At 46.8% G+C, this 24,649-nt stretch overlaps 1 protein-coding gene across 2 annotated transcripts in view; it reads left to right on the top strand.

Moving 5' to 3' along the window:
* The window catches only part of VIPR1 (vasoactive intestinal peptide receptor 1), a 114,222-nt gene that overhangs the window by 39,519 nt on the left and 50,054 nt on the right, over positions 1-24,649 (top strand). For both annotated transcript variants that reach the window (XR_011698244.1, XM_071559932.1), the window contains exons 2-3: positions 2,037-2,133; positions 18,799-18,906. Coding sequence is in view for 1 of the 2 variants with exons in the window: in XM_071559932.1 (XP_071416033.1) it covers positions 2,037-2,133; positions 18,799-18,906 (205 nt within the window). In the remaining variant the exon portion in view is untranslated. The remainder of the gene's footprint in view (positions 1-2,036; positions 2,134-18,798; positions 18,907-24,649) is intronic.

Below are 24,649 nucleotides of genomic sequence, written 5' to 3'. Positions count from 1 at the left end.
CCCTGGGCCTGCTGGCCACGCTAGTTTGGATCCAGGCCAGGATCCCATTGGCCTTCTTGGCCACCTGGGCAGTGGCTCCTGTTGAGCTTCCTGTCCCTCAGTCCCCCCAGGTCCCTCTGCCTGGCTGCTCTCCAGCCACTCTGTGCCCAGCCTGGAGCACTGCAGGGGGTTGGGGTGGCCAAAGGGCAGGACCTGCACTTGGCCTTGTTGAACTCCATCCCATTGCAATCAGCCCAGCTCTCCAGTCCATCCAGATCCCTCTGCAGAGACCTCCTGCCTTCCAGCAGGTCAACACTCCCTCCCAGCTTGGTGTCATCAGCAAATTTGCTGCTGATGGACTCAATCCCCTCATCTAAATCATCAATAAAGATGTTAAACAGGACTGGACCCAACACAGACCCCTGGGGACACCACTGGTGACCGGCCGCCAGCTGGATGCAGCTCCATTCACCAGCACTCTCTGGGCCCGACCCTCCAGCCAGCTCCTAATCCAGCAGAGGGATAAAATTTTTAAAATTTATTTTCTCTGCCTATTTCTGATAAAAAAATAGACTTTTCCCGAGACCCTCAGGGGTGAACACCGGATCAATGACTTCTTACAGGCAGAGGTTCATCCCATGTCCTCATGATCTGCTCCTGGAGCTCACCAGACTCATGTTTTTCCCCACATTGCTTCAGACTCAATCCCAGACTTGTGCCCTCCTGGCATCACTGCCCTCTGTCCATCTCTTTGCAGTTGGATTTCTGGAGAGGTTTCTCTCTCTAAGCCCTTTCCAGTCCCTTAAAAGAGATGGGGTTTGGTGCAGCCTCAGTACTTGTGACCCCTCCAAGCTCAGAGTGTGTTGGTGACAAGAGGCACTTTGATATCTGTGACCTCTGGTTCCTTTTTTGGAGTAATAATCAGCATTTTCACATTTTATGATCGAGGCAGCTCATGAATTACACCTTAGAAGGAGTCCACAATTAATTACCTGAATATCGTCAGCCACTGTTGTATTACAAACACAATATAATTAAGTCTGACTGAGGAGAAACCACTGGAGGGAACAAACTCTTGTCACTGGGAATTTCCTGCTTTTGAGCTCCTTGATCTCCTAATCTGCATCAGAGCTTTCACTCTTATTTGATTTGAGGTTTGTTTTGCTTTGAATTAGCATGAGCCAGGAGACAGCCCCTATGAGGAGGGAGGGAATAAACCACCAAGCCCAGATCCCACTGCTCCTGGCAGGAATATTTAAGCTGCTGTCTCCCTGCCCTACATTGCTACTGGGCTGGGTTATCTAGGAAGGGTTCCCTGAGCATAAAGGAGCAGGAAAAATAAGTTTGTGGGATTTTTTCTTCTAAGGAAAGCATGGAGAGAAATGCAGATAGTTTGGCAAGCTCTGGGTTGCACTCCCTTCTCTCAGGCAAACTGAAAACAAGGCTGGATGGATGTTGTCCCTGTGCAGTGGCCCTGGAAAGCTCCAGGTCACTCCATGAGAATATTCAGGAAAGATCTTGAGGGGCTGGAGTGGGGCCAGAGAAGAGCAACGAGGCTGGAGAAGGGACTGGAGCACAAGTGCTGTGGGGAGAGGCTGAGGGAGCTGGGGGTGTTCAGCCTGGAGAAGAGGAGGCTCAGAGGTGACCTCAGCACTGTCTGGAACTGCCTGAAGGGAAGTTCTGGCCAGGTGGGGGTTGGTCTCTTCTCCCAGGCACTCAGCAATAGGACAAGGGGGCACGATGGGCTCAAGCTCTGCCAGGGCTTGAAGTTGGAGATCAGAAGCAAATTCTTTGCAGAGAGAGTGCTCAGGCATTGGAATGGGCTGCCCAGAGAGGGGGTGGATTCACCATTCCTGGAGATTTTAAAGGCAGATTGGCCGTGGCACTGAGTGCCATGATCTGGTAAAGGGACTGGAGTTGGACCAAGGGTTGGACTTGATGATCTGGGAGGTCTTTTCCAACCCAATCCATTCTACAACCCTATGAGGCTGGGAATGGCCAGGAGTGCATCCCTGGGGGTGAATTTGCTCACTGTCTCCTCTGTGCTCTCTCTGCAGGTGTCCAGCACACGGCCGGAGTGCAGCATCATGCAGGAGATCGAAGAGGAGCGCAGCCAGTGCTTGGCACAGCTCGGTGGGGAGAACCACACTGCAGGTATGGAATTCTCTCCCTGGAAACATCTCCCAGCCTCACAGCTGCCTTGCCCAGGCCATGTCTCACCCCTTGGCTGCTGAAGCAGGGTGGTCCCTCCACCTGTTGCTGAGCTTTTAAGGAGGGACAGAAATAGGTGCTTCCAAAGCACAGTTCAATCAACCAAGAGGGTCTCTAGGGTTCCCTTGGTGCCTCCCAGCTGGATAAGCCTAAGTTGGGTGTCTCAGTGTGTTTAATCATGCTTTATGGACTGGAAGTTCCTAAACCAGTCTTTCCCAGGGATCTGAAAGCCTGGAGTTCTCATAGGCTTTGGATGGGTTCAAGAGAAGTCATGGTGACCTTCTCCCATTAAACTGCTGTCCCATCCCCATGCCAAGCTTGCTCTTGTCCTGGTGGTGAAGCAGAGGAAGAAAGGGGGTGCTCTAAGGCTGTCAGGTGTCTCTGGAGTTGGGGCAGCCTCTCCTTGGTCTTGGAGCACCATGCTGAGCAGTCCTCCTGGAAGGGTCTCCAACCTCCTAAACCCACTGTCTGCTTCAGTGATCAGGAAAGGAGGATGGGTTTGGTGCTGTCCCATCCCATCCCATCCCATCCCATCCCATCCCATCCCATCCCATCCCATCCTGTCCTGTCAGAACCCCAAGTTAAGGCATCCAGTTGGATCCCTCCCCTTCCAAGTGCCTCTCTCGTTACCAGTCTTGTTTCTGTAAATAAAAGAGGAGCAGGGACCAGTGTTAGGCTGCCAGGATCCATCAAGAAGGGATCACATTGCTGGGGGAAGGGGTGGGAAGATGCATATCCTGCTTGATATTTGCATCCCTCCTCCTGGAAGGGGAAAAGGGAGAAGAAGGTGGGTGTCTCCTCATCCTCCCTCCCTTGGCACTCCTTGCACTCAGGCCACAGACTGAAGGACTGCTCAGTGCTGCTTCATGACAGAATAACATCCTGGGACAAGCTGGTCCCAGGAGGAGCTTTACTGAATGCAAGGAAGGCTTTTGGTCCCTCCTTTTATCTACTAAGAGATGGTTTTCTTTGATTTGAAGCTGTTTCAAGTGTCCCTGTACAGTTAAATGGAGCTGTTTGAAGAAATGTTCTCCCGGAATCCAGTCAAGGGATAAGTCAGGGTAGTTCAAAACATTCATCTGAAAGCCAACTAAGTGCTTCATTTCATTTTCATGGACATTTAAAGAAATTCAATTAATTACAGTGCATTAAAAGTAGAAGAATAAATGCTTGATGTGGTAATATGTTTTTTGCTTTGTCAAAATTATTTTTCTTATTGGAAACTTTAATCCAAAACAGCTTTTTTTTTCCTCTCTAACCACGGAATTAAACCTCTGAGAACATTTTTCTTAGTTCTGAAGTAAAGACTCACACAGCCATGTGGGAAGCCTTTAATGCCCAAGCATTAGGAAGTGTATGGAAATCCTTTGGAGGGTTTTCTTCATGATGGAGCACTGAAATATTGGACTGGGATAAGTCTATCAGCCACTGCCCATAAACAGGACTGGGTCAGAAGCTGCAGTTGTGAGCACTGTAAAGACTCTTTTGGCCATGGAGACGTGTCCCTGCTCTGATTGGGTCAGTGTCAGATGTTGTTTGTGTACATCAGCATGTTCTGCCATGTTCCTTGAGGACATTGGTGTGGAACCAGGATGTGCAGGGACACAGTGTGTCCCCAAACAAATTCTACAGGGCAAACACTGTGGAAAGCCCCAGAACATCAGCAGGTATTGAAAAGCTCAATCCCTGAGTTTTATCTGGACACTCACAGCTGCCCTGGAATCAACAGGAAGAAGCCAGATCCTCTCAAGTGTTGGCTCTGAAATGGGTGACTGTGGTTGGTCAGTTTATGGAGAAGTCCATTTAGGAAGTGGTGTGGACAGATAATGTCAAAGTGCTCCATGGGATGTGTTTTCCCCGTGGAGTGTTCAAGGCACAAGTAGGTCAAAAAAGGTGATTTTCTGGAGTGGAGCTCCATAACTCAATAAACACAACTGAGCAAAATAAAACTTTGGTGGGTGAGGGGGAAGTTTGGTGGGGAGAAATCTCCTGAAAGTGCTGATAGGAGATTGTGTGAAGGTGGTGACTGTTTCATCTGAATGTTGCTGGAAAGAAAAATCCTAGTGAAACTCCAAGGAAAAAATGTCATTCTAACCCAGTTCCATCCCCCAGAACAGGAGGATGAAAAGCAGGTGAGATTCCCTGGGATCTGCAGTGTAATCCCTTGATTTATGGCCAGAGTGGTGTGTCTTGTGCACATCCCACATCCTTCCAGCAGGAGGAAAATCACTTGAGCTTTATCAACCGATTTGTTGTCCTTTCTAATTAAACGAGTGGAAATAAGGAACATTGTGGATGTAAAGCTTTGTTTAGAAGCCATTATCAATTGTATTGATCAGAGGGGTTTAATCACAGCTGTAATTTGATGTGTCAGATAGATCAGTCACTTATTAAGAAGCCTTGGTGGTGGTGCTGAGGTTGATCAGTGGCTTGGGAGAAGCTGGTGGATTTCCACTGATAAACAATGTCTGACTTAAAGGTGTTGTCTCTTCCAATACCCATTCCTGGTGTTTATTCCTTACATGTATAAAATCAGGGCTTCCTTTGAAGGTTAGACCCCTGGTTGGAGGTGCCAGTTGCTGCTCCTGATGCCCCAGTCCTGGACCACAGGACTCCCATTGATTATTCTGCCCCTCTCATGAGACCCCACCTAGACCCCACCTCCATCCAGCTCTGGGGTCCCAGCACAGGAAGGACATGGAGCTGTTGGAGTGAGTCCACAGGAGGCCACCAAGATGATCAGAGGGATGGAGCAGCTCTGCTGTGAGGGAAGGCTGAGGGAATTGGGATTGTTCAGCCTGCAGAAGAGAAGGCTTTGGAGTGACCTAATTTCAGCCTTGCAGTACCTGAAGGAAACCTACAGGAAACCTGGAGAGAGGCTGTTTGCAAGCTCCTGGAGTGACAGGACAAGGGGGAATGGCTGCAAACTGAAAGAGTGTGGGTTTAGATTGGATATCAGGAAGGAATTCTTGGCTGTGAGGGTGGGGAGGCACTGACATAGGTTGCCCAGAAAAGCTGTGGCTGCCCCATCCCTGGAAGTGTCCAAGATGAGGCTGGATGAGGCTTGGAGCAATCTGGGCTTGTGGAAGGTGTCCCTGCCCATGGCAGGGGGTGGGGCTGGTTTATCTGTGTGAATTCCCTGTTAGGGGTGTGGTTCACTATCTGTGAAGTTTCCCACGTTTGAGAAGACTTGACAGTTGGACTTGATGATCTTAAAGGTCTCTTCCAATTTTGATGATTCTAGGATTTTATGATTCTCTGGACCAGAGGTCACACAGACATGCCCACCTCTGCTGAGAAGTTTGTTTTTCAGCACAGGAGAGGCTGCAGGGGATGCAGTTGGGGAGAAATCAGCAGGGAAAAGCAGTTTAAGCCGGTGGTGTGTACACAGGAGAATCAAAAGGCTGGGAGATCAAAGTCTGGACTTTAAAGGAAGTTTGTAACCTTCAGAGGATACTAAACAGCCTTTCTGGAGCTCTGCAGGAAGGAGTGTTTTATTGACTTGGTGGCAGAGCTTGCCCAGTTTATGGGAGGGTGTGTAGGATGCAGTTCATGTTGCAGCCCAGGGCTGGATTCCATGAGCAGGACTGTCCTTGCAGTCCTGTGCCCTGGGATTTTTAACTCCATGGTGAAGTAACTAGGAAAGGTCAAAAATGACATGTGTGATTCAGTACAGGAGTGGATTCTTGGCCATTAAAGACTAAGTAGATTGAGACCAGTTTTACACACAGCATTGGGAATGACTTTTGGTGAGGGATTTTCACTTGGTTTTAGGCACCTCTAATGTGTTCTGGCATCTGCTACAGGATGTGATGGATCCTGTTCAGATTGTCCTGCCTGCTGACAAGACCTTTGTTTACTCTGAAAGGATTCCCAGTGAACATTTCAACTGTGTTGGAAATAATCCCTTTTCTCAGGTGATCCCTCTTTTGATCTTCAGTGGCTTGGAGGGGGTTTGGCCAAATGTGGTAAAATCCCATCTCCATCATTAGAAGTGCTGAATCTGTGCACTCACACACAGAATTGCATTTGAGGATGCTAAACTTTCTCTTGGGTATTTGTTAGATCATCTTTCCAGCCCTTTGACCCTCCCCAGAAGTGCTCACAATATAATTTGAGGCATTATTCAAAAAATCCTTTGGAAAACCTGTTGCTGTGCAAGTCACAGGATTCTCCTGCCCAGGAGAAAAGGGGCAAAATTCCTCATCCCAGTGCAGACTGTGCTGTGGAAAGACCTCACACTCAACTCAACTAAGGCCATAAAAGACTTTTTTGCTGGGTTTTGCCTTGTTCTAGAAGGAGTTTTGGTTCTTCCTCCCCTTACCACACAGCTAAGGAGAAAGTGCTGCAGACCTGAGTCACACACCCAGATATTCATGAGTGTTGACTCATGAAATTTGGAGTTCTGTGTGCCAAGTGTCCAGCTTTTCTTGCCAGAAATGTGCCTTTCTCATGGCTGTGATCATTAAATAAAACACCATGAGCATCACAGATCACATCTGCTTGTAATGATGTCCCCAAAATGGGAATCATTAGCTATGGATGCCTTAATTTCCCATTTTCAGCTTGTTTTAATCCCACTCCATGCTGATCTCCCTGCAAATGTTGCCTTGATATCCACAGATTATTGCCAGTACAGCAGCCCTTTTCCTGCCTGCCTGGGAAAGACCAAAATGAAAAGGTCCTGATGTTTTATGTTTGGGACTTTTAAAATTACTGCAGGTAAACAGAGCAGTATTTTGGCAGCATCCAAAATTTAAATTCACAGGAAGTTATGATGTACCTGGGGAGGAATAAGAACCCAAAAGAGAAAATTCATGCCAGCCAGGTTAGGTTGTCTCCTCTCTTTATCCACCTTTCTTCTCCCTGCCAAAACTCTGTAGTAATTCACACCCATCTGCAGTGGCTGCACTTGCAGGTTTTTGTGGGTGGTGTTTTCCCAGCATGGAAAGGCTGAAAAACAGAATCTTGGGGAGTTCCTTGGGAGTGATCAGGATCAGGTTGTATCTAACACCCAAGCCATGCTGCTCTGCCAAGCCATGCAGTGCTGTCCTGTGGGTGCAGAGGTGGCAGCTGAAGCCCTGGCAGCTCCAATCATAGAATCATAGAATCAATTGGGTTGGAAAAGACCTCCAAGATCATCAAGTCCAACCCTTGGTCCAACTCCAGTCCCTTTACCAGATCATGGCACTCAGTGCCACGGCCAAGCTCAGCTGAAAAACCTCCAGGGATGGGGAATCCACCCCCTCTCTGGGCAGCCCATTCCAATGCCTGAGCACTCTCTCTGCAAAGAATTTTTTTCTGATCTCCAACCTCAATTTCTCCTGGCAGAGCTTGAGCCCATGTCCCCTTGAAGAAGTCAAAACATGTTGGTGGGAGAAGAAGCCACAAACATGGAAATTAAAAACCAAGCTGGAAAAACGTTGATGAAGTTTAAATTGGGAGTCTGTTTATTCATCACCATCTGCTTATAGTGCAGCAAGATAAGAAATAATTAATAGTTCCTTGCCTGCAAAAGTTCAAGTGAATTCTCACCTTCCTGTTGCATAAGACCTTCTGGGATAGATGATGTGGCAGCTGGATTTGTAGGACAATCCTGTTCTCAGCAGCTCTCCAGGCTGAGACCTCCCAGGTGCCCACATGGGTGTCCTCACACCTTCACATCCATGGGGAGGGATGGGTTTGGTAAGGAAAAGCCACTGTGTTAAACTCAGTAGCAGAGGGAGCTTCCAATGGGCCACTGAACTGGATTTGAAATATGGAAGGTGTCCAGGAGGGACCCTGAGGGATAATTTGAGGTGTCGTTGCTCTATCTCTGCCTCAGGGGAGGTTTAAATTAGATAAATATTAGATATATAATTTAAATATATACTAAATAATCCTAAATTCTTCAAGGAAAAGGGTTGTCAAGCATTGAAACAGGATTTTCATGGAAGTGGTGGAGTCACCATCCTGGAAGTGTTCAAAAAACATGTGGATGTGGCACTTGAGGACATGGGGTATTGGTGACCATGGTGGTGGTGCTGGGTTGATGGTTGGACTTGGTGATCTCAGAGGTCTATTCCAACCTGGTGGTTCTGTCATTTCAGAATTGTGTAGAGCTCTCATAACTCTTGTACCACATTCATCAGCCTCTCCAAGACTCTCCTGTACCCTGGAACATCAGGATTGGGATTCAATGGCTGCTGCTGGTCAGTTAAATCAAACCCTGAGGATCTTGTCAACATGCTCCATGAAGCCTGGAGAACAGTTTAGCTCAGTCTAAAATACATTTAATCTTGATGATCTCTCCAAGGACCTGTTGGACTTCTATGTTGTCTTTTCTTAATTTTTAATTTACTTTTTTCCCTGTTACTCTGTATTAAGTGATACAAAGGACCTCTTGGTTTCATTCTTGCTCTGACCAGCACTGACAACTTCCAGATTTGACATCAGTCCTCTCCGTTCCTTGACGGTGTGGCCTCTCCTACAACAGCATAAAGTTCAGCCGTGAGACATCAAGACCTTAAACTTCAGACTCTCATTTAGGACCAAAGTCCAGTTCCCTTTAATTTAACAGAATTTTTTCTTCCAGTTGTTGTACAGAGGCCACGATACTCAGCTGGGACAGGCCACTGCCTGGTCCCTCCAAATGGTCTTGCTCCATTAACCATCTGCTCTGGGACACTTCCCAGCCAACAGAGCTCCTACAGAGGGTGAACATTCTCCCTGGAAACTCAAAATAAAGACACCTGCCATTTATTTTCCAGAGGATAACCTTCCCCTGACTCTGCTGGGCCAGCTGCCCTCTGAAGCAGGAGAAGAAAGCACATGTTGTCATGGTGGCAAACCCAACTTCAACCCTCAGCTGTGAGCAGCCCCCAAACTGTGGGGTTGGCTGCTTTGATCCAGTCCAAAGCTGATGGCTGTTCTTCCAGTCCATCCATCTCTTTCTGAGGAAGTAATACCCAAAGATGTTTTCCCTGCAAAGCTGTTACTTGGCTGCCCATCCTTGCTCAGTGACCTGTTGCTCCAGGAGGCTTCAGGTCTCCAGTGAGGACTCCTAACGCCCAAAAGAGTTTTGGAGAGATGTTTTAGTGGTGAACACGGCAGTGCTGAATCAACAGTTGGACTGGATGATCTTGAGGGCTTTTCAGACCTTAATGAATGATTCCAATAGTGGTTGCTTGTCACTGTCTGAGTCCACCCTGTGACCTGGAGCTCACACACCAACAATGGGGTGAAATTCAAACATAGATCTCCACATTCTTCCCTGTAGAGCTAAGAGCTGATTTTTGCTTTGAACTCACCTTTCTACAGAGAGAATCCTGCAATGAAATGTTAAAACATCTCTTTTCTGCCTTGAAACAGTACAGGGGTGGAGGCTTTGCTGTGGCTTTGCCTGGTGCTGACTTGTCCTGGTTGGAAGGTTTCTAAGGAGCAGCAGTGTGTGTTTGATTAAGGAACAGCTGTCTCATGGCTTGTCAGAATTAACAGCCACTTAGAGCACATAAAACCTGTGTTGGAAAAGGCATTTTGGTTTGGAAAATAGGGCACAGTTTCAAATGCCAGCAGACTTTCTGGTTTCTTTGCTTTTAGCACAGGGTAACCATAGAATCACAGAATCACGGAATCGATTGGGTTGGAAAAGACCTCCGAGATCATCGAGTCCAACCCTTGGTCCAACTCCAGTCCCTTTACCAGATCATGGCACTCAGTGCCACGGCCAAGCTCAGCTGAAAAACCTCCAGGGATGGGGAATCCACCCCCTCTCTGGGCAGCCCATTCCAATGCCTGAGCACTCTCTCTGAAAAGAAGTTTTTTCTCATCTCCAACTTCAATTTCCCCTGGCAGAGCTTGAGCCCATCGTGCCCCCTTGTCCTATTGCTGAGTGCCTGGGAGAAGAGACCAACCCCCACCTGGCCAGAACTTCCCTTCAGGCAGTTCCAGACAGTGCTGAGGTCACCTCTGAGCCTCCTCTTCTCCAGGCTGAACACCCCCAGCTCCCTCAGCCTCTCCCCACAGCACTTGTGCTCCAGTCCCTTCTCCAGCCTTGTTGCTCTTCTCTGGACCCGCTCCAGCCTCTCAATCTCTTTCCTCAACTGAGGGGCCCAGAACTGAACACAACACTCAAGGTGTGGCCTCCCCAAGGCAGAGCCCAGGGGAAGGGTCACTGCCCTGGGCCTGCTGGCCACGCTAGTTTGGATCCAGGCCAGGATCCCCTTGGCCTTCTTGGCCACCTGGGCACACTGTTGGCTCCTGTTGAGCTTCCTGTCCCTCAGTCCCCCCAGGTCCCTCTGCCTGGCTGCTCTCCAGCCACTCTGTGCCCATCCTGGAGCGCTGCAGGGGGTTGGGGTGGCCAAAGGGCAGGACCCAGCACAGAGCCCGGCACATATTCATGCACAGAACCTCAGTTAATGCAAAGGTTGTGAAAATAAGGAGAATGTGCCATTGGTAAAGCAAACTGAAAACATTGGCAAAGCTCTGGATTATGGCTCAGATTAGATCAATCTGGGCAGAGGTTTTGTTTCTGTCCCCTCACATCCCATTAGATTTCTGGTTTAAAAAAAATATCTCCTTCCTCATCTTTTTTTTTTTTTCTTTTAATGTTGACTCTATCACAGCACTGTCACAATGGAATCCACCCTTTTTATCCAGGATAAGGACACTGGGAGAAGTTGCATACACCGTAAATTATGCTGGAAAAAGTATTCCTGGAGGTTGAGCCAGGTCATCTTCACTGTGAATTCTGTCTGGAAATGCCAATATGGGGCAAAAAATCACATAGGAAGAGCAGCTACCAAAATTCACAGTCTGGTTCTTTGTAGGTCCAGTTCTCTACCAATCCTGGAAGAGCAGATGGATTTCAGCCAGGAGTGAGGGAGCTCTGGAATAATCCTCTAAGCATGTTCTGTGTCAGAGCATTAGAGATCTCTCTCTTGTTTAGAGGCTGGCAAAGGGGCTAAGTTATGTTTTTGGCAACCCACTTTGTAAATCTTCATCCTAAATCTTGGCTCTTTCATTTCAGTTTACATGTTCTGGACTTAAGGAGAAGGGCTCAGCTCACAAAATTGATTTACAAAAAGTACTCTGGAGGGATGAAAAAAAAGTCAAGTGTTTATTTACTTTTTTGGTTAAAGAAACTCTGAAGGATTACAAACTTTTTTTTTCTTAAACTTGTTTACTGGTAGATGTTGATGATGGAAAAACTCAAAGGATTTTCATGCTTAAAATAATCCTCCAAAAATAGTCTCTGGTGATTTCTTTCATGCTGAGTGGAATGACTCAGTCTGGAGGCTTAAGGTGAGGTTTCCTTCGTGTGCCTTTGAGTCAAATTTCTGCAAACATTTAGGAAGAAAGTTACCTTTTGGTGCTTCTTGTTGAGTGCTTGGACAGCTTCTACTGCAGGTCACTGCAAACCAGTTTTTATAGCAAGTAATGGTGTTCTTGGTATAAAATCATTAAGGCTGGAAAAGACCTTGGAGATCATCAAGTCCAGCTTGATGGACTTGATTAAATTCAAGCCCGAGGCAAACTCTGCCCTCAGTCTGGGGGCCCTTCTTGCTTCCTGTGATAGCCCAAGTTCTGCTGAAGGGGAACTACAAATCCTTCCCTGAGGGACCCCTGAAGGAGCCTCAGAGCACCACCAGAAGTGGTGGGCAGGAAATGCCACCGTGCCAGGGTTTGGATGCCCAGGCAGGGCTGTGGTTTTCCTCCAGCTCGGTGGTTTCCTTGTCACATCCTGCCCACAGTGCTGGGGGCAGGGCAGGCAGCAAGGAAGGCAAAAAATACCCAAATGAAATGCAAAGTCATGCAAAGTTGAAAGGGGAGATCTGAGGGGGTGGGTTTGCTTTGATGTGCTGGTTTAAAGGTAAACCTGCAGGAGAAATGAACCCAGCTCAGGAGAGAGCATAAGTCAGAGTTACAATTTAATAAAAATATTACAATAAATGCAGTGACACAAAGAGAAATCACTTTTAACCCACAAAACCCAGTAGTATAACCCAGCACCCTGGGCACGAATAGAATGGTGTTTGTTGGCCCCTGTGCTGAGCCCCACGTGGTTCCTCTGAGTCCAAAATAAAAGGAAGTGAAAACCTGTTGGTGCAGGTGATGGTCACACTCTGATCGAGAGTGGTGGGCTCCTCCTGTTGAGGTTCTGCTCCTCCTCTGGATCTGATGAGTGGTTCCAGAAGTCCCAGACCTTCAAGATTATATACCCTCTGGCTCAGGTGGGAGCCCCCAGTACCTCCCCCAGGGCAGGGAGTTCCACATTGGCTGACCTGACTCTGGGAGTCAGGGGGGATTTTGGAATCGTTGCCGGCCCATGAGCAGAGCTGAGCCCTCAGGTGGGTGTGGAGGTGCCAAGGACTCCCTGGAGGGAAGTTCTCCCAGCTCCTCTCACAGGTGTCTTTCCCAGCCAGCTCCCAGCCTGAGGGGTCAGGTGTGCCCTGGGCAGCTGCTGCAAATGCTTTATCGATGAGAAATGATTTAGAGGGTGGAGAATGCACAGCTTTGGTCACACCCACACAGTGGTCTCTGTTGCTGAACATTTGGAGAAGGGATGATAAAAACCAAAAGGTGATGAGAGAAGCCCACAGGATGCTTGACCATGAGTGGGGCTGAGGGGAGCAGGGAATACAGTGAATTTTGCAGGAAAGGGTGGGAAGATACATTTAGTAACCCTTGGAGCCAAACTAAGCCAGGGCAAACCCAACCTGTCAGAGGAAAATAAGGTAAACCCCCATTGTGCAAATCCAGGGCAGGATGGGGAAGAATTAAAACCACAAAAGAGACAAGGGAGAAATGATAGGGAGCTGTTTCCATGCCAGGAGCTACTAAAAAGGCCAGGACACTTCAGCTTGAAAAAGAGATGCCTGAGGAGGGATATTAAAGAGAACTTTATGGTTTTGCTCCCCAGGAAGGGGATTTTGTGGTTTAACTGTGAGTATTTCTGTCTTTGTAAAAGAACTAGGCAGTTCTTAGTGAAACCTGCAATGAGCAGGTTCAAAGTGAATTCAGAAAAGGATGGATTTTTTTCTGTCAGTGGACACTTAAACTGTGCAAGTCCTTGGCCCAGGAGGTGGTGAGTTTTAAAGTTTTCCATGGGTTCAGAAGCAAACTCAAATTGCTTCTGATTTAAAAGATTTATGAAAGATAAAGAATGCAATGAAGGTAATTTTTTATTATTGCATACAACTTTTAGGATTTAAAAAGAAGATTATCCCTGATTTGGGAGGTCTCTGCTGGTTGGAGTTTGGGACAGTTGCTGATGTGATGGGTTTCCTCACCTCTGCTGGGATTAAATTCAAGCTGCCTGTCTGGAGTTAGTAGATTGCTGCAGGAACCATCTTTTGGGGTCTGTTTTCTTCACTCAGGCAAAAACTGAGTGCTCAGCTGGGACAGGAAGATTGATAATTGGCTGTAATGAGATGGGTGTAATGAGACCAAACTGGGTGAGAGGCTGTGCCTCTGCCTGAGCTTGTCAGTGGGGGAATAAATGTCACCCCACAGCTATTTACAGCCCCAGCACCTGAGAGCTTGGAAAGTGGCTGCTGATGTCAAATTGGAGTGAAGATGAGTTTCCATTGCAGCCCAGCAGCCTGTGATGGTGCCCAGTGATAGCTCAGCTTGTCTTCACTGAGCTGCTCCTCTGCCTCGCCGTTATCTCCTGGGGACAGGGAGAGCCACACAAAGATCCTGAGATAGCCCAGGCAGCAAAAGGGTATCTTTGCATCTCACCATGGATTCAAAGAGCAAACAGTCTTGTGTGGAAATGTCATTTAGAAGAGACCAGAGATTCATTAGGGAGAATTTGGGGTGAGTTTTTAGTGGGTGGTACTCGCTCGGAAGTTGGGCTTGATGTTCTTGAAGGTCTTTTCCAACCTTAATGGTTCTGTGAAAGAGAGATGTGCTGAAGGTGTTTTTTCCTGACCTGGGAATTCACCTGGGCTCAGAGAGTGTCTGGCACCAGCCTACTGCCATTCACTGCTTTCCTCAGCCAAGCCTAGTCCCACCTCAGAGCCCTGCCAAAGCTCTGGAAGTCGTGTTTATTCATGAGGCAAAGTTGGTCTCTGCTGCTCTCTAGATAAGCTCTGGCTGTGTATTTGCTGGAAGTGGAGATAGGACTCAAATAAATGGGTTTTATGCTCCAGTTCTGCAAAGCACTGTGTGCCTGTGCTCAGAGAATTGACCTGTTTTCTGTTTATTAACCTTTAAAAGGGAGAGGAAATGAGGGCCTGAGCTCTGACTCACGTTTGGTAGAGGCAGTGGGAAAGGTGACCACCTCCTGCAGCTGTGGGGGGAGTTCCTAACCCACTGCAGCCAGGACTATGTCAGTGGTCTTCAACTACTTCTTCTGAGTCAGACCCCCTCAGAGGAGGGCTCTGCAAAGCCCAGTGAGGCTGATGCAGCCCTTGGCTTGATTCTGGAGCATTTGGCTTGCAAAGGGAAAGGCTGAACTGCTGGACATAAAGATCTGAGCTCCTGCATGTGGCCTCCAGCCCATCCCTTGAGCTTCAGGAGCCCACTTCAAGAGGGAGAGAGGTGGCCAGTGGTTATTGCAGCAATTGCAAGGCTCACAGAGCAGGGATGATCAGATTGATCTGCTTATCTGAAGGAAGGTTAAAAGGCAGCTTCTATAGGGGCATGGAGGATTTCTCCTTGCAGCCCTCCAGAAGAAGATATTTGGCTCCAGAGAGCACTTCACAACCTACCAGGGAAGAGCAGGGCAAAGCTGGGTGTCTGGAAGACACAGTTAAAATAATTAAAAAGGAAAAGACTCTTTATAGATATATATATATATATATATATATATATATATAATGGCAAGGGTTTACAGAGTGTACCTGAATACCCAGACATGTGGTAAGTGCTCCTCTCTTGGAAAAGTCACACACATTTTTATGCTGCTTTCCCAGACTCACCTGTGATCCTTTCCAAGGCAGAGCACAGCCCTTGGCAGTGGGTATTCCTTGTTTTTTGATAAGAAAACAGTGAGCAGAGCAGTTTTTTGGATAGAAATGGAGTTGCAGGGTAGGTGTATTGGTGGCTCATTTTCTCTGGGTAAGGATTGATAAATATCTTTGCATCCTTCCTGCAGATCCCAAGTGCAAGGGAGAAGACAACACTTAAAATCAATGGAGAAGCACTTACCAATCACCAAACTTCATGTGATCAGCAAAACAATTTGTCTTGTTTGTTGCATCCATGAAGACCAACTGATGCCCCCAGGAAGAGAGGGATTTCCTTTTTCCAAGTGACATTGCAGCTGTTTCTGCCCTCAGATAGTTTTTCTGTCCCATGGCATGGCTGAATATTGCCCATCAACCCCTCAATCCCAGCAGTTGGTCTGTCATTTTGGGAGGAAGAAAATCATTTTCTGGAAGCCTTTTGATAAAGATTGTCTGTGTCGTGGGTTGGATGGAGGGCACAAAGTTTTACCTGATGTTGTGGTGGGACGATTACAGGGCAAGGGGCAAGTGTTGGAATGCAAATGAAAAGCATCGTGTAGATATCAATCTTTGATTGTTCTAATTCCTTTAGCTCTAGTTGTTCATGCAGACCCTCTTCTGCTCCTTGGAGAGAAGGGAACATCTCCAAAGAATCATACAATCATAGAATTGATTGGATTGGAAAAGACCTCCGAGATCATCAAGTCCAACCCTTGGTCCAGCTCTAGTCCCTTTACCAGATCATGGCACTCAGTGCCACGGCCAAGCTCAGTTGAAAAACCTCCAGGGATGGGGAATCCACCCCCTCTCTGGGCAGCCCATTCCAATGCCTGAGCACTCTGCAAAGAATTTTTTTCTGCTCTCCAACTTCAATTTCCCCTGGCAGAGCTTGAGCCCATCGTGCCCCCTTGTCCTATTGCTGAGTGCCTGGGAGAAGAGACCAACCCCCACCTGGCCAGAACTTCCCTTCAGGCAGTTCCAGACAGTGCTGAGGTCACCTCTGAGCCTCCTCTTCTCCAGGCTAAACACCCCCAGCTCCCTCAGCCTCTCCCCACAGCACTTGTGCTCCAGTCCCTTCTCCAGCCTCGTTGCTCTTCTCTGGCCCCGCTCCAGCCCCTCAAGATCTGTGAGTTACTCTTGTTACTGAACTTCAGGTAGTCAGCACAAGAAAGACATAGAACTGTTAGAACTGGCCCAGAGGAGGCCACGGAGATGCTCCAAGGGCTGCCCCTCTGCTCTGGAGACAGAGCAGGGAGAGCTGGGTGTGTTCACCTGGAGAAGGGAAAGCTCCAGGTGACACCTCATTGTGGCCTTCTGGTACTTAGAGAGAGCTTATAAAAAAGATGGAAAGTAACTTTCTGCATGGAGAGACAGTGCTGGGATAATGGAGAATGGTTTGAAACTAAAAGAAGAGAGATTTGGGTTAGATATTAGGAGGAAATTCTTCCCTGGAAGGGTGGGCAGGCCCTGGCACAGATTGCCCAGAGAAGCTGTGGCTGCCCCATCCCTGGAAGTGTCCAAGACCAGATTGGACGGGGCTTGGAGCAACCTGGGCTGATGGAAGGTGTCCCTGCCCATGGCAGGGGGTGGAACTGGATCCTCTTTAAGATCCCTTCCAACCCAAACCATTCTAGGATTCTGTGATTCTGTGGCCCAGCCAGAGCTCTGGTTTCCATTGACTGCTTGAGGTTTACACACCTGACTTTTAGATGCCCCAATTTAAGAATATGAACCTCACCTTTAAAACCTGAACCATTCCAGGGAGCTGCAGAAACATTTTCAGCACATCTGGGGCAGCAACAAGGAAGAATTGATGTTGTAAGAGCTAATAGGCAGATAAAAGATGTCTTTACAGAAGCAATAATTTTTAAAGACACACTTTTATGTGTCTTGCAAGGCCAGTCTTGCATATCTTCAGTTTCTTTTAATCAAAGAAAGGTTTTCTTACAGAAGTGAACACCTCAAAGCTTTCTTCACACACTGCAGGTGGTGGGGGAAAATGTCAACACAGGAAGAAGATACAGATCACAAAATCTCTCCAAGTGCACAATTCAGGACATTTAAAAAGCCATCTGATACTATCACCTTGTATTTTATTTTGCATTATAACCTGTCCTGAGGTAATGGGCTCACTAGAATTTATTGAGGTTCCTGGAGGAAAAGATTGTAGAGCAGGAAATATCCTGTCATGAAATCATCCATTTTCCATGGCCTGAATCTTTAATATCTTAATCCTTTTGGAGCTGCTGGGTGTTTGGTGGCAGATAATTGTGAGGCTGTGGAAACTGAGCTTTGCACCTGAGCTGAGGAACCTGAAAACTGAATTTTAATGAACTCTTCAGCAGAGCATGCACAGAGAGGATACCATCAGTCATTCCATTCTTCAAGCTCTGATAAACTCACCTGAGAACTTAGTTTGAAAAGTTCAGCTTGTTCAGGAAGGAAGGGAGAGGAAAAAAAGGGAGTGATTTCTTCAGAAATCACTTTGAAAGCGAGCTGAGGGTTCTTTTTCAGCTTCAAAGCCTTTTTGTGTGCTCTCCTTACTCATCTGAGACAGCCCAGGCTGCCGGTGCCACCAGCCCTTAGCTCAGGGGGTAAAAGAGGATTTAAAGGAGGAATTTGGGATCAGGATGGAATTCCCAAGTGGTGCAGTTTGATGGTGGTTTCCCAGCTGCTTTTGCTCCCACCCGAGAGGTGTTTTCTCAACTCTTTCTTCTTCACATCCCAACTTCTTCTCTTGGGCTGTTGACCTGAACAGCAGCATTTTAGCCACACTGGGGCAAGTGCTGCAATTCAGGGCATGGCAAATATCTGAGAGCAGAGGTGCTGGGAGAAGGGAGGTGTGTTGACAACCCATCTGTGTGACCCAGGCAGCAATTGAAGAGTCTCTCTGTTGGAAATTTAAATGCTGGGTTTTTTTTTTTTTTCAAATTTCTACCAGGAATTCTAAAATAGGCAGCATATTTAGGCAAAATAATGTCTGAATTCTTTTTTTCTTTAATTATTTAATTCAGGTCTCCCAACTCCTTTTGGCTTCAGTGTTAATGTTACATTATTCAACAGTGCAGCCTGGGTGGGGTGTTATTAATGCCTTTTGAGAAATAAAAGGGCAAAATCAGAGTGACTGTAACTCTGTAGAGAGGATGTGCCATTTTTCTTTCTTTCTTTCTCCAGAAAGTGTTTATTCTATGCAGAAAATCTTCAGAAATGCCTGATTTTCACCAAGCCCTGTGTTTCCTCCCTGCATTCCAAACTTGCATAGATTGGGGTGTCCCACCTGCACCAACATCCACAGAGAGCTGAGGACAGAAGGTTGGGGGAAGCAGAGAGGGAAGGGAACAACATCTCACATATTCACATCAGGTGTTTTAATGCCTGCTTTAAATAAGGACAAGGGAGAGGGATATTTGATTAGGCAGTTTTGCCTTTTTGATCTTATAAAAGGCGTTGCTCTCTGAGCTCTGATTTGCCTGATCTGCTCTCCATTCCATGCTGATTTCTGGAAGATCCCAGACCCCACCACTGCTGAATTTCAGTGAGTGGAGTAGCTGAGAACTACATGTTTAAATGAAATATTTCAGTGCCAAAAGGTGCCTGCACTGAGGTGTTTGGCTCCCCACACCTTTGCAGACACAACTTGTGTGTGACCTACCACCTGTTTTTCTCTGTTCCCCAGGTTGCAGGAGGCAGTGGGACAACATCACGTGCTGGCCTGAAGCAGAGGTGGGAGAAGTTGTGGTACGACCTTGCCCAAAGTACTTCAGATTCCTCACCTCTTTTCTTGGTAAGCAAATCCCAAAAATGGGTTTATGGCTTTACTGCCAGGGGGTTTTCACATCATATCCCAGGGGGGAAACTCTGTGGTACAATCAGAGGGAGAAACAAGCCCTTTGACCAAGGTAAAGGAGGTTTCCAAACCCTGCAGGAGTTTCCAGACCATCAGAGCATCCTCCCTGTACTCTGGATCACAGGGATGCACAAATGGCTCCAGATGGATGCTGTGCAGTGAAAATGGAGTCAACCTGGGAAACAGTGTGTTTGTTGTACAAAGTGAGCAGTTTAGCACCATCATTCTTTAAGCCTCTGACAGAAAACAAACAAGCTGAAACCTCACGGAATAATTTTCCTCTTCTGAAATGACAAATTTGGCCACAGGCCAAGAAATTTAACCTGACAAATAACAGGCAGGGAAGGTTAATGGAGAAAGTATCTTAAATCACTCTTTGGGGTGTTTGGGAAGTTTTCATTTCCATCTCAGGTCTCAAGGGGCTGTGCAGCAACAGGATTGTTTGTCTCCTGGTAGTAGTTTATGGTTATTCTTTCACTCTTTTTATTATAGTAGCCCTGCAGGCTCTTTTGCACTGGAGGTCGTGCATGGAGCTGGTAACTCTCCACTTTTAGAGCCTTGCAGTCCAAACACGTGGGAAGGACATGAATGGGAGCAAGGATACAATATCCTCCCTGTTTAACACTGCACTCATTAACCAGCTCACCCTGATCACCTGCCTTGCCCAAGGCCACACCAAAATTCTTTGCAGAAGGAAAATTCAACATCCTGACTTCCCTGTTTCAAAAATTCCCCAGTAGTTCATCACTCTTGTGTCAACACTCAGGGAAAACAGGCAGAAGCTGCTGGGATATCACATCTTGAAGGACAAATCTCCTGTGCTTTGGTTCGGCCCCATGGAATAATTGCCTGCTGTTCCTGCTCTGTGCCCTTCCCTGAGCACAGAATTCACTCACTGGGTTTTGGAGACCCATCAGAGTTAGTTAAACTGGAAGAAAAAAACCCTTCAAGAAGTTTTTCTAATATATCATCCCATCAGAGGAAAATATTGTGTATATTTGATCATAGATAGATAGATAGATAGACATAGATATATAGATAGATATATAGATATGTATACAGGTCAAGCATTGGATCAGGCAGCCCAGGGAACTGATGGATTCTTTGTCCCTGGAAGTGCTCAAAAATCTAGAGGTGGTTTTTAAGGACATGGTTTCGTGGTGGACCTGGCAGTGTGAGATTAGTGGTTGGACTTGATGATCTTAGAGGTGTTTTCTAACCTTAATGATCCTATGATACCGTTTCTTATACATTTATATACATAAATATATATAAAAATTGTTGTGACTGTGTTGAGGAAAGTGAGATGCCTTTAATTCTGTGGGAGGATGGAGAACCAATTAACTTGCCCATTCAGGTGCAACTGCTGTTCTCTGAGATGTTCTGAGACATCCTGGTCTCCATATTCCCCTACAGAAAGGTGAAGATCTCCCACAATGTTTGAGTCGTTGGGTCTATGAGGTATCTAAGAATATCTCAAAAAACCTTCATCTGGTCAGTGTAGGCAGCAGAATGTGTATGCAGGAACCTGAGCAGCTCTTGGGATGTTGTTGGTGAATTTTGTGTTTAATGTGGTAGAAATTAAGGGTTGGACTCGATGATCTCGGAGGTCTTTTCCAACCCAATCAATTCTATGATTCTATAAATGCAGGTGCTGAGCTCCTACCCCATGGGCACAGAGGGCTCCATTCAGGTTCCTCACCATGAGCATCTGGGACTGTTTGAGATACCGTGAGGGATCCACAAGGGTTCCTCAACTGGTGCTACATTTGGGAAACCAGTTTCCCATCTGAAACAGCATCATAGCAACTGATTTTAGAGTTTTCCACAAGTCTCTGAGCTGGTTTTACAATCAGAGGTGAGAAATCATAGAATCGTTTGGCTTGGAAAAGACCTCTGAGATCATCAAGTCCAACCCTTGGTCCAACTCCAGTCCCTTTACCAGGTCATGGCACTCAGTGCCACAGCCAAGCTCAGCTGAAAAACCTCCAGGGATGGGGAATCCACCCCCTCTCTGGGCAGCCCATTCCAATGCCTGAGCACTCTCTCTGCAAAGAATTTCTTTCTCATCTCCAACTTCAATTTCCCCTGGCAGAGCTTGAGCCCATCGTGCCCCCTTGTCCTATTGCTGAGTGCCTGGGAGAAGAGACCAACCCCCACCTGGCCAGAACTTCCCTTCAGGGAGTTCCAGACAGTGCTGGGGTCACCTCTGAGCCTCCTCTTCTCCAGGCTAAACACCCCCAGCTCCCTCAGCCTCTCCCACAGCACTTGTGCTCCAGTCCCTTCATGGGCTCCTTAGAGCTGCAGCTCAGCTGGTTTTAGACTTTGAATTCAGGATGAGTTTTCTAACATTGATTAACCACAAGTTTCTCTCCCTTTACAATGCAATGCCCTGGAGTGGCTCTGGCAGGTGGGAATGCCCCCTGGCATGTGGGAATGCCCTCGGGCAGGTGGGAATGCCCTCTGGCAGTGGGAATGCCCTCTGGCAGGTGGGAGTGCCCTCTTACAGGTGGGAGTGCCCTCTGACAGGTGGGAATGCCCCCTGGCAGGTGGGAATGCCCTCTGGCAGGTGGGAATGCCCTCCAGCCTGGATGAATCCCAGCCCTGCAGGGTGTGTGTCCCACATCTCCTCCTGGAAACAGGGCAGAATGTGCCCTGAGCCATCCACTTTGTGCAGCCACATCCAGCTGTGGGAAGCAGGGATGGGCTGGCACAAAAGGAAGGGGAAGATTTCCTCTTGTTTTAGAGGATTTGTTGTAAAATTAATGTCATTGAAGTTTCTGAAGCAGCTCTTCCTTTGTCGTGGTGAGGGAGTCCCACTGAAGAGCTTTCAAGGAACTCAATCATCTGGTTCATGTTTGTGTGGCACTCTTTGATCCCTCTGCAGCAACATGAAAGCTTTTATCAAGCTGTGAGCAAGGGAAGATCTTTTTGTGTATTTATAGCTGGAAGAGGGTGAAATAGAGGCAAACAAAGAGTTAATGTGATTTTCCTGCCTAACTGAGATGATGCTCTTCAAATTACTAACATCCCATCTCATGGAAAACAAAGGATAAAATATCTCATGGCATTTAGAAGGCTTAAAATACCTACCCCAGTCCTGATGTCACTTGACATTAATTTTTTATGGCATTCACAGATCCAGAAAAATTTTCATTTTCTCATGACATTCATCAGTACTGTGTGAAGGAGACAGATGAAAATATTTTTGGCACCTTCCATTATTAAAGTGCATTGCTTGCTGTCCCTTGGCCAGAGCCTTCCAGCTTTCTTTTAATACATGGAATATGACATTTTTAATAGGGATTTATTTCTCACACTTTGTCCAAAAGCCAATTGTCCATCATGCACAAGTTGAACAGTATAAATTAGCACTGACAGGTTTTAAGCTTCAGCTGTGAGATGAATTGACTTAAGGAGGTGAGGAGGGTCATAACCAAGCTCTGGAATCCCACTCACTGAGTTTTGTGCTTGCCAAACTCCTTTTTTTTCCTCTGCTGCTCTAAATTTATTTCCCCTCTCCTTTCCTGTCCCTCAAGAGCACTTTTTATTCTTTATTGCTTTTGAAACTGGGACAAAAATTGAATACAGGGAGGAGAAGGATGAGCAACAGATAATAAGACATCACTACTATTATAAAGAACTCAAAAATGAACCAGAGCCACTGTTTATTTACTACAATGCTCCTTTAAAAGGAAACAGGCAGTTGAGTGCATTTGTTGTGGAGGTTTGTTCACTGAGAGCCCTCAACCTGCTCTGCTGTCCAAATGTGCCTTCCTACCACACAGGCAGAATTATCTGCAGAAAAAGATGCTCAGGGAAGGTCTTTTCACTCTCTACAGCTCCCTAAAAGGAGGTTATAGCCAGGTTGGGGTCAGTCTCTTCTCACAAGTAACAAGCAACAGGACAAGAGCAAATGACCTCAAGTGGTACCAGGGGAGGTTTAAATTGGGTGTTGGGGAAAGTTTTTTTTCTGAAAGGGTGATCAGACATTGGACCAGATCCTTGCCAGGGAATTGGTGCCAGCACCATCTCTGGAGGTGTTAAAAACGTGTCTGTGGCACTTGGGGACAAAGTTTGATGATGGACTTGGCAGTGCCAAGTTAATGGTTGGATTCAACGATCTTAAAGGTCTTTTCCAACCTACAGGATTCTATGATTCTATTATCCTGTGATTTATCTGCAGTTGAGGTGTCTCAGTGTGTGTGCCTCCCTCCTCTGATGCTTAGAAGGTGTTTTGATGAGCAGCTGGACCTCTCCACCACCCTACAGAGCACCCCAAGTCCTGTATGCCCAGTGATAGCCCTGCACACCATGGGGAGGTCCTGAGGTTTAAAGCCCACTCTTACCATGGTTTTGGAGTTGCTGTACCTCCCCCTACCCAGAAATGTGCTGCTTTTTCCTCTTGGTGTTTCCTGCAATGCTGTGATTGCATTATCAAAGGATCTAGTGAGGAATTTGTCCTTAAGTTTGACAGCTCTGCTCTCAGTGTGAGAAAACCAACAGTTCACAAAAAGTGCCTAATTAAGGGGAACAAGTGATGTCAGGAAGGGAGGAATTGCCTGTATTTATTAAAGATCGAAGTCTTCACACTTAGAAAGTGCAGGAAGGGGAAAGGCAGATAAGGGAAAAGGGAGGATTGTCCCAAAAACAGGGTGCAGGAAGTTTCAGGGCAGTGGAAATGTGGCTTTAACAACTGCAGGCCAAGTGATGTGAAAATTAGCAAATGAAGAAGAGGAAGGCTCTGTGTGTGCCACATGATGTGCTCACATCATGCCATGGGTTCTACTGTGGCATTAAATACCAAACAAGACTAGAAACTCAGCGGGAATTGCACTGACAGAATGATCTTGTGAGATCATGGCTGAGGCAGAGAAAGTGAGTTTGGAAAACACCTTGTCATGACTTCCCCCCCACCCCCCCTCCAAGTTTTCCCAGGTTTAAGCACCTCAGCACCCAGTTTAGAGCCAGCTGTAGATGTGTGCAGGTCTCAAGTGTTTCCCAGGAAGAGTGGGATGGATCAATAATCAAAATGGAGCTAGAGATGTGCCAGTGGGCTCAGCAGCATCTCAAGAGGAGTAAGTGATAAGAATTGCTATTCCTTTAATGGCTTCTGCTGGAAAAAATCGATTTGTGACCATGGAAGATGATGAGGGAGAAGCAGGAAGGACATTGCTGGTCAGAGCAGACCTTCCCCTCTGCTCTAGAGGCTGTTACAGAAAAGGGCAAGGGAAGCAAGAGGGGGGTAAAAGCAAACACTCCTGAGCAATGATTGACCTTCTCTCTCTTTGTGTGAATTCAAGCTCCCACTAAAAGCCAATAAGAGGTTTTTTTCCACTAAGATCAAAGAGCTAAAACTGCACCTCAAAGACAAACTTTCAGACATATCTCTGAGTCTGAAGTGTGTGTTTGAAACAGATGAGAGGCTAAAAGAAAATGAGTAAGAGAAAACCCTTAAAAGCCAGACATAGACAACAGCCTTCTGCATTTATTCAGTTCACCTGTTCAGTGTTTTAACTCCTACTCAGATCAAACATTTCTTGATAAAGAAAATGTTCTGGTTTTGGCTTTGTTCCTCTAACTCCTCCCTTCTCTTCCTCTATGTCATGAATAAATCCCATCATTTCTCTACCAGGCCCTTTACTGGTTGATAGAACCCAATCTGCAAAGTCACTTTGAT

Source organism: Pithys albifrons, chromosome 7 (genome assembly GCF_047495875.1).
Source record: "Pithys albifrons albifrons isolate INPA30051 chromosome 7, PitAlb_v1, whole genome shotgun sequence".
In the NCBI taxonomy this organism is placed as follows: Eukaryota; Metazoa; Chordata; class Aves; order Passeriformes; family Thamnophilidae; genus Pithys; species Pithys albifrons.
The sequence above is the reverse complement of the archived record's forward strand: the minus strand, read 5'-3'. Positions and strand labels throughout refer to the sequence as shown.